General features: G+C 43.0%; 1 protein-coding gene across 1 annotated transcript in view; it reads right to left on the bottom strand.

Moving 5' to 3' along the window:
* Positions 1 to 6,244: 6,244 nt before the first annotated feature.
* Positions 6,245 to 9,879, bottom strand: part of SHISA3 (shisa family member 3) — a 14,873-nt gene continuing 11,238 nt past the window's right edge. The window contains exon 5 of the mRNA XM_010858919.1: positions 6,245 to 7,707. Coding sequence (XP_010857221.1) covers positions 7,268 to 7,707 — 440 coding nt within the window. The 3' untranslated portion in view covers positions 6,245 to 7,267. The remainder of the gene's footprint in view (positions 7,708 to 9,879) is intronic.

Below are 9,879 nucleotides of genomic sequence, written 5' to 3'. Positions count from 1 at the left end.
ATTCTAAATAAAATTACTATATTTTGACTCTTCAATCAGAAAGCCTCCAAGATTGTCCTCGTTACAGGTTTAAATCAGCCTGTAAGTCAACAACTAACTCATGGCTCCTTCTTTCACACAGGATGAAGTTCTTAAGATTTCTAAACCCCTGAAATTGTTTCAGTGTTATGACAGAGTGGCCACATTTGGCCCATAAAATTTGAAGGAAGTAACCAGAAAATAGTAAAATTGCTACGTGAGACAAAATATAGGAAAACCTTGGAAATGAGGACAAGACAATCAAAATAATCACCATTTGATAAAAGGAACGGGGGAAACTGCAATTTGGAAAACTGTTAGAACAGGATGAGTTCACGGAGACCCCCTGGGGAAGCAACGTGAAGAGCCTCCGGTTTCATCAGAGTGAGGGGCAGTGTATGCGTCCTTGTCTGGGACCCCGCTTCCCTCCCCACAGCCTTTCCCTGGGGGCAACAATTGAGTATGGGTCCCCCATGCAAAACCACAGCAAAACAATGTTCAGAAAAGTAACCTGTGAATTATGCCAAATATTTTCACGTTCAACATCATCCCTCTTAAAACAAGCACCACCATCTAACACCACCATAAGGAAACAGCAAATTTGAAATACATAAATCCAGTATATCATCCCCAAAGATTGTTTTTATGTGCTTAAGTCATCTCAGACCTAAAGCTTCTATTTCAGTATACAGAACCACTCATTTTAATGAAGAAAGATCTTTCTAACCTGGATCATTTCACTAGTAAGCTAATAAAAATTGTTGGAAAATGTAATATTTTTTACTATTCAGTCTCTATTTCAAGTACAGACTATGTAACCAGCAATTCAAATATAAACTCTTATCAGAATAACTTCATTAGCAACTGTTTAACTGAAATTTTGAAAGTCTTATACATATAAAAATATGTGTTTGTTGCCTTAATAGTTTAACATGCTTGTAAATCCTTATTCTTCCTGAACATGTACTAAATAAGCCTTTTAGGTTATGCACAAGTAAACTGATCCAGACACAGTGAAATGCATCGTACTCCTAATTGTGATTGTACATATTCTCAGGAACCTTTTTGGTTAACTGGTTTTAGAAAGAAATTTTCCTATAGATTTAACTCAATCTGGCAAATTCTCTTCCATGGGGAATAGCTAAAAAAAAAAAAAAAATCAGTGAAATATAGGGTGGAAAAATAAGGAAAAATCTATGCATTGGGGACAATTAAAATTACAATCTATTAGTTTTGAAGTGAATAAAAGCAAGTTTATTAAATACATTTTTCTGAGTGCAGGGTGGGAGGGTGCTTGCTGTGTCTCAGGCAATAAGGAGTTGGCCAGGTATCATAGGAGGCCATGGATTACCAGGGACTAATTCTATCAAACCTTTGGGCCATTTTCTCTGTTCCATGCCCTCCAATCAGTGTTACATCTCCCCTTCCACAGTACTCAGCCTTGCTTTTATATGTGAGGATATTTCATCTGCTTTCTATTATGGACCATGGACTGATGACACTGCTCCCTCCCCACTCCCTCCCCAGTGCAAGTCACTGGGACAAAGATTCTGACTTCTGATTCCTTCAGACAACCCTCAGCAGTAGGGTACAATGAACATCTCCATTTTACAAATATAAAAAAAATTTTTTTTTTCCTAAGAAAATTAGGACTTCCAGGTACACACCATAAAGAATGTAGGGTTTCAAAGCAGACAGCGGGCCTGGGTTCAAATCTTGGTTTTGTTATCATCAGTCTTGGACACAGTGTTCAGTCTTTCTACTTTGATCTGTTTATCTGCCAAACAAGCATGGTAAGAGTCCCGACTTCAGGGTTAGGAAGATTAAATGATACATGTAATACTTTAATAAATGTTATCCATTATCTGCAACACCTGGAGTAACAGGCACATATGGCCTTGGAGTACAGAATGAAGCAGGGCAAAAGCTAATAGAGTTTTGCCAAGAGAATGCACTGGTCATAGCAAACACCCTCTTCTAACAACACAAGAGAAGACTCTACACGTGGACATCACCAGATGGTCAACACCAAAATCAGACTGATGGTATTCTTTGCAGTCAAAAATAGAGAAGCTTAAACAGTCAGCAAAAACAAGATAGGGAACTGACTGTGGATCATATCATGAACTCCTTATTGCCAAATCCAGACTTAAATTGAAGAAAGTGGGGAAAACCACTAGACCATTCAGGTATGACCTAAATCAAATCCCTTATTACTATACAGTGGAAGTGAGAAATTTAAGGGACTGGATCTGATAGAGTGCCTGATGAACTATGGACGGAGGTTCATGACATTGTACAGGAAACAGGAATCAAGACCATCCCCAAGAAAAGAAATGCAAAAAGGCAAAATGGCTGTCTGAGGAGGCCTTACAGTCAGCTGTGAAAAGAAGAGAAGTGAAAAGCAAAGGAGAAAAGGAAAGATATACCCATTTGAATGCAGAGTTCGAAAGAATAGCAAGAGAGATAAAGCCTTCCTCAGTGATCAATGCAAAGAAATAGAGGAAAACAATAGAATGGGAAAGACCGTAGATCTCTGCAAGAAAATTACAGATACCAAGGGAACATTTCATGCAAAGATGGGCTCAATAAAGGACAGAAATGTTAGGGACATAACAGAAGCAGAAGATATTAAGAAGAGGTAGCAAGAATACACAGAAGAACTGTACAAAAAAGATCTTCATGACCCATATAATCACAATGGTGTGATCACTCACCTAGAGCCAGACATCCTGGAATGTGAAGTCAATGGGCCTTAGGAAGCATCACTACGAATAAAGCTAGTGGCGGTGATGGAATTCCAGTTGAGCTATTTCAAATCCTGAAAGATGATGCTGTGAAAGTGCTGCACTCAATATGCCAGCAAATTTGGAAAACTCAGCAGTGGCCATAGGACTGGAAAAGGTCAGTTTTCATTCAAATCCCAAAGAAAGGCAGTGCCAAAGAATGCTCAAACTACTGCACAATTGCATTCATCTCACAAGCTAGTAAAGTAATGCTTAAAATTCTCCAAGCCAGGCTTTAGCAATACATGAACCATGAACTTCCAGATGTTCAAGCTGGTTTTAGAAAAGGCAGAGGAACCAGAGATCAAATTGCCAACATCTGCTGGATCATGGAAAAAGCAAGATAATTCCAGAAAAACATCTATTTCTGCTTTATTGACTATGCCAAAGCCTTTGACTGTGTGGATCACAGTAAACTGTGGAAAATTCTTCAAGAGATGGGAATACCAGACCTGCCTCTTGAGAAACCTGTATGCAGGTCAAGAAGCAACAGTTAGAACTGGACATGGAACAACAGACTGGTTCCAAATAGGAAAAGGAGTACATCAAGGCTATATATTGTCACCCTGCTTATTTAACTTCTATGCAGGGTACGTCATGAGAAACGCTGGGCTGGAGGAAGCACAAGCTGGAATCAAGATTGCTGGGAGAAATAGCGATAACCTCAGATATGCAGATGACACCACCCTTATGGCAGAAAGTGAAGAAGAACTAAAGAGCCTCTTGATGAAAGTGAAAGAGGAGAATGAAAAAGTTGGCTTAAAGCTCAACATTCAGAAAACAAAGATCATGGCATCTGGTCCCGTCACTTTATGGCAAATAGATGGGAAAACAGTGGAAACAGTGGCTGACTTTATTTTGGGAGGCTCAAAAATCACTGATGGTGATTGCAGCCATGAAATTAAAAGGCACTTGCTCCTTGGAAGGAAAGTTATGACCAACCTAGACAGCATATTAAAAAGCAGAGGCATTACTTTACCAACAAAGGTCCATCATGTCAATGCTGGTTTTTCCTGTGGTCATGTATGGATATGAGAGTTGGACCATAAAGAAAGCTGAACCCCAAAGAATTGATGCTGTGGTGCTGGAGAAGACTATTGAGAGTCCCTTGGACCGCAAGGAGATCCAACCAGTCTATCCTAAAGGAGATCAGTCCTGGGTGTTGGAAGTACTGATGTTGAAGCTGAAACTCCAATACTTTGGCCACCTGATGTGAAGAGCTGACTCATTTCAAAAGACCCTGATGCTGGGAAAGATTGAGGGCAGGAGGAGAAGGGGACGACAGAGGATGAGATGGCATCACCGACTCAATGGACATGGGTTTGGGTGGACTCCCGGTGATGAACAGGGAGGCCTGGTGTGCTGCAGTTCATGGGGTCACAAAGAGTCGGACACAACTGAGTGACTGAACTGAACTGATTAACTGCATAGCTACCTTTCAAAATATAGAACTTCTGTTCTTCAGAGATCCTACAGTGCATGAGACAGTTGGCCCAACAAGACTTGATGTCCATGAGCAGGACTTTGAAATATCCCTCCATTCCTATCAGTGGAAAAATCTAGTCCCATTTTATCTAAGTATTTTCTGTTTCTGCGCTGCCTTAAATATACACTGTATTTTCCAGATATATAACTATGATACAGATTAAAAGATCAAACTTTGGGGAAAAAATCTCAGCAACAGTAGGGCAACTCTGGAGTGTAAATTGACAGTGTTGTAAGCTGCGTAGGTCTGGACGGGGAGCTGTCACATCTCACTGATTCCTGGGTGAAGAGGTTCTCCTGTGAGTCATCTGTTAAATCTGCTGAAGCTTTTACATTATGAAATAATTCTCCTTTTCGTTCTCCTTTCTATTTACCATTAAGACATTATGTTGATTGTTTTCAAGTATATGTGTAGTGAGTAATATGATCTAGGAATTTCACTTTAGGAAAGTTAAAAGTGAAAGTGTTAGTCGCTGAGTCGTGTCCAACTCTTTGCAACCCCATTGGACTGCAGTCCGCCAGGCTCCTCTCTCCACAGAATTCTCCAGGCAAGAATACTAGAGTGGATTACCATTCCATTCTCCAGGGGATCTTCGCAATCCAGGGATCAAATCTGGATATCCTGCATTGCAGGCAGATTCTTTACCATCTGAGCCACCAGCAAAGCTTGTGGACAGTTAAAGGCATGACACAAAATATTTGTTGTAAGGAAAACTCACTAGATCCAACAGAGTTAATAATCACTGTCGTGGAGAGAGGCCCTGAGCCTCATGCTTTACTTGTCAGTGGATTGTGTGCCCAGAGACGATTAAAGAAACCTCAAAGCTGGTGTTCCCTTGCTGTTGGAATCTGGTTATGCAGACAGCTCCAGGACTGACTAGCTGAGGGATCGTGGGCAAGTTATTTCACTCCTGTGTGCCTTGGTTTCCAAATCTATAAAATAGGAATTATAATACCTCCACGCTGCATTGTTTGCGGGGGTTGGTGGCCGGGGAAGAGTTAGTGCATATAAATATTTAGAATACTGTTTGAGTCATAAGAGCCCAGTAAAGATTAAAATAGCAAAGGAACCATATGTAACAAACATGAATAAAGCCAGCCTAATGATATGAGAGTGAATTCCAGAGCTTCACACAAATGTTTATCCTTTACATTCAGCCTTTCCTCCCTCCTTCCCTCTCCCGCTCCCTCCTTTTCTTTCCTTCCTTCCTGCCTTCCCCACTCCCTCCCTTCCTTCCTATGTTTATTCCTTAATTATCTGGGCTAACTTTGGGTACCTGGATGAGTTACAGGAGAAAGCAGGAGACCAGAAGTCAGAGCTCCTGCCATCAGTCTGGGCAAAGACACAGCATCTTCCAACTTGCTTCCTCAACTAGAAAACAAAGAGTCAAGGCCAAATGACTTTTCTTAGGTCAGCATTCCACCTCTAAAGGATCTGTATTTGACAAGAGCTATTGAGGATGACATACAATGGTATGAACCCATATAAACCTGGGTTTCCGAAGGACACCCAAGGGGCCAAGAGGCAACAAAATGAGGGAGATGGGCCAGGCCAGGGAGACCAGGCAGAAGGCTGGTGGAAGGCAAGGACCCAATTTGAAAAGGACCTCCTACCCCCGGCAAAACAGCACCCTTGGTGCCGCATCCTCTTCAAGCCACGAGAAGCCAAAATTCAGATTCTTATGAGAAATGTCCCAATTTTTAAATTTATGCAAATAACACATCTGAGGATTGCAGCCCACGGGCTGATATCTCTATAAACGTTCACTTCCTTGGCTGCTTTCAGGCGTCCCAATGTAGAAAACAGCTTTAAAACATAATACAACATTAATGTAGGATTTTTTTTTTCATTTCAAATTATGAAGTGTTAGGTAAAGACATTTCCTTTTATTGAATAGCAGAGAGTACCATTAAGGAGATACAATGAAGCGCTTTGATCTAAAGTTTCAAAGAGATTTCATGAAAACATAAAGCATTTTATTTATTCTAATCCAGCAGGATATATGCCCAAATATTTAGTCATCAGACATGGAATTCAGTGGCACTTAAGATACATAATATCAGATGATTATAGCCAAAGCTGAACTTTGAACTCCACGATTATTAACATAAAAAATTACAGTGTGACTACTAAATAATTAGTACCATCAGTGTAGTAAATACATTAAATTACAAATCTTTACATTTGTACATAACTCATTTTACAAATAAATGTTTTAGGACCCAACTGTTCAACTTTCATTTAAACACTAAATGTTGCTGAACAAAACGTCTGCAATAAATATTCCCTTGGGCAGGTGGGGGAAATGCTTTTACATAAGATCTCTGTTACAATGTATATCTAAGTAAATATTTAAAATGTTAAATTTCTCATGCAGTTATTGAAATCTTCTGAAGACACTCTTATATTTCCAACAAAATTTAGCTATTGATTTAAAAAATAACTGTTCTCATGATGCTAATATTATTCCCAGTTAAGTCGCTCCCCAAATTATAAACAGGCTGTTCACTGTCTCTTCAGTTTACTTAGCAGTTAATTTTTCAAATGAACCTTCGATAATTACAATCAGGTACAACTTCTTTGCTTATTTATGTATATATTTGTATTATGACTCACTAAAGAACTTATAACGAAAAAAGAATGCATAGGCCTATGTAGGATAGGTGAATTGTCCAATAAAATGGCTTCAGCCAATTTGTAACTTTCAAGTCGGACTACTGCATATTTTGAATAAAAGTAGCATAAGTTGAAACGTAATAGTCACTGTGCTTTCAAAGCCAGAAAGCAATTTTCTTGATACAGCTGTTCTGTGACTGCAGCCAGGAACCTCAAGACTAAGAGGTGCTGTATTTTCCTTGCACTTTCCTCCATGACGTTGCTGGTCCAAGTGAAATTGTCTTGGGATTCCTGGTGGCCATGGCAGCAGCATCCACAGGCATGCCATTGCACTAGACGATGGATCTGTAGCCATGGCCTGTCAACTGGAACTGAAGTCTGGACAGCTCTTCCCGGGCAGAGGGGGCTCCTGCTGGAGCGGGTAAGCGAAGTACTGGGGTGACACCAGGAATCCGGACGGCTGGGTCAAGTGGATTGGGTGGCCCGTGGTGTAAGGCGGGGGCGGTGAGGGCACCAGGCAGCCTGGTTCTGCCCGGGCAAAGGAGAACCTTCGGATGGAGCCCCCAGTGGAGCTGGAGCTGGTGGCGGTGCTGGACTGCCTGGAAGGTGCCCTGAGGTTCGTAGAAGTCAAGATCATGGGGAGAGTCTCTGTCTGATAGCTGCGGAGTGAGAAGCGGATTGGCTGCTGCGAGGGTTCCTTAGGTCTCAAGCAGGTGCAGCAATAAATAGCCACTAAAGAGCCTAGGATGATGAAGGCAATGAAGATGGAGCCAACAATCAGGAAGGGAACGTAGACAGGCTCTAGAAGGCAAAAACAGGCACAGGTACTCGGACGAGAGATTCCCAAACTCTGGGCTCTCACGGGTAGGAGGTGGAAGGTCCATTCAACCACCTTGTCAGCCTGGCTTCTCAGAGCTTGTTACTGGTAACCTCTGAATTGTAAACTGTGATAATAGAATATTCTTGCTCCTAGCAGGGAGGAAGCAGACTGATACTGTAGACTCTGTTAGCAATTAGCCATCATACTGCACATCTGGAAATCAGAAGGAACAGACTCTATCCTGTCCACGCACTGGAGGGAGGGAAAAGATGAGTTTGGGGGGTTACCATAACACTGGCTTTCAATCCAGGTTTTAGGAGTTTTATCACAGTGGGGTGCTTAAGGACGCTAAGGCTGAAAATCCATCTCCTAACCAAGAATCTCTGATCTGAGCAAAGACAGCCGGACCTGTTAAGTGAAACCCCCAGGATTTTACAAGACTACAGAAAGAACAGTATAAAGAAATCCATAGCAGGCCCCCATTAACTGTCTCCTACCACATAACAGACTGTCCTGTCTGGATACCTCTTTCAATTTGGGATGCCTCCTTCAACCATCACGCTCCTGCCTCTCGATCCCCACTCAAATTCTGGGAAGGTCAGACTGAACTTTAGCTAGACTGCGGTGTGGTCCTTGGTGTTGGTGACCCACACTTTCTGGGAGTGCACCTTTTTGACAGAGTTAACCCCAGTTCCCTTCTCTCTCTAAGGCAGACATAATGTTTCCCACCCAGAGGCACATCCCAAGCAGTCCTCCAGGTGTGGCCCCTGCCGGATAGAGCTGCCTTGGGATGCAAACCTCTGGCTTAGAGGTAGAAGAAAGCAAGTCTGCATTGACTAAGACCCTGCTGCTGCTGCTGCTGCTGCTGCTGCTAAGTCGCTTCAGTCGTGTCCGACTCTGTGCGACCCCATAGACCACAGCCCACCAGGCTCCCCTGTCCCTCGGATTCTCCAGGCAAGAACACTGGAGTGAGTTGCCATTTCCTTCTCCAATGCATGAAGGTGAAAAGTGAAAGTGAAGACGCTCAGTCGTGTCCGACTAAGACCCTACTGTGTGCCTATTTTGTATTTATTATCAGATTCATGTAACCCTGTGAAGCAGGAATGATATGGTCTAGTCTCCAGTTGTGGAAACATATTGGAGAGTTGCTGAGTTTCCCAAAGACACACAGGTGATGAGTGACAGGGAACTATCCACCCTAAGATCTGTGGGCTCCTGGGTGTAAACTCTTCCAGGTGCCACCCACTCTGCCCTGTCTTACTAGAAGAAGGTTACTACTACTTCTACTGCTAGAAGTAGTAGAAGGTTACTAGTACTTCTTACTACTTCTTGCCCTGCAGAAGGCAAGTCTAAAGTGACTACTCACTCAGCACCTTGCTGAGTATCCATACACTCATTTATTTCACAACCTAACTCCTCTGAGAGCAACATGCCCACTTTAGAGTTGAGAAGCGGCCCAAAGCAGTTAAGTAACTTGCCCAAAATGACAAGCTGGCAAGGGAAGGTCCTGAGGCTTTGCCAGACCCCAGTCTGGGTGGGTGCATAGACTGCCCCCTTTCCTGCCACAGAGCACTGCGGGAGGCCAGGATGGGGTCCCCGAGGTAGACCCGGCACTTAGCACTTGCTCTGCAGAGAGGGCGAGTGACTGTGAAGCCAGTTTGTACTTTCCAAACAGGCCAGGCCGCCCTAGAGTTCCCTACTTTCCTCTGAACATCCTTCCCCCAGAAGCCACTTCCTCAATCCTCTAGACTGGTATTTTGCACTCCAAAGTTAATTCCTTGAAGGTCTAATGGAGTTCTAAGGTGGGACCTCCTTTCCTCTGGGTTGTCAGTCTCAGGACTGGAGCTCCAGCACCGTTAATCATCTCTCCAGCCTCTCCTGCCTTGCCTGGGGACCGTCTTTGGCCGGCTTCAGACCCCCGCTCTGGAGTTCTGGGGTGTCAAGGCTCTCTCTTGGCTCGCCCCGTCCCCTGCCCCCGCTCCTCCGGTTTCTCGGCCGTAAAACCATCACCTGGAGCTCTAAATGGTCTCCCTGAAGTTCCGATTCTGGTGGAAAGTTTTTTTTTTTGTTTTTTAAGGTGTAAAGTTCCTCTGCTGGGGTTGTGATTTATTCCGCTCTGAAGTAAGCGGAAACTTGACCCGTGTTTTCCGATG

The sequence above is a fragment of the Bison bison genome, unplaced genomic scaffold (assembly GCF_000754665.1).
Source record: "Bison bison bison isolate TAMUID 2011002044 unplaced genomic scaffold, Bison_UMD1.0 scf7180017864451, whole genome shotgun sequence".
In the NCBI taxonomy this organism is placed as follows: Eukaryota; Metazoa; Chordata; class Mammalia; order Artiodactyla; family Bovidae; genus Bison; species Bison bison.
Note: the sequence above shows the minus strand (reverse complement) of the source record. Positions and strands in the feature narration are given on the sequence as shown.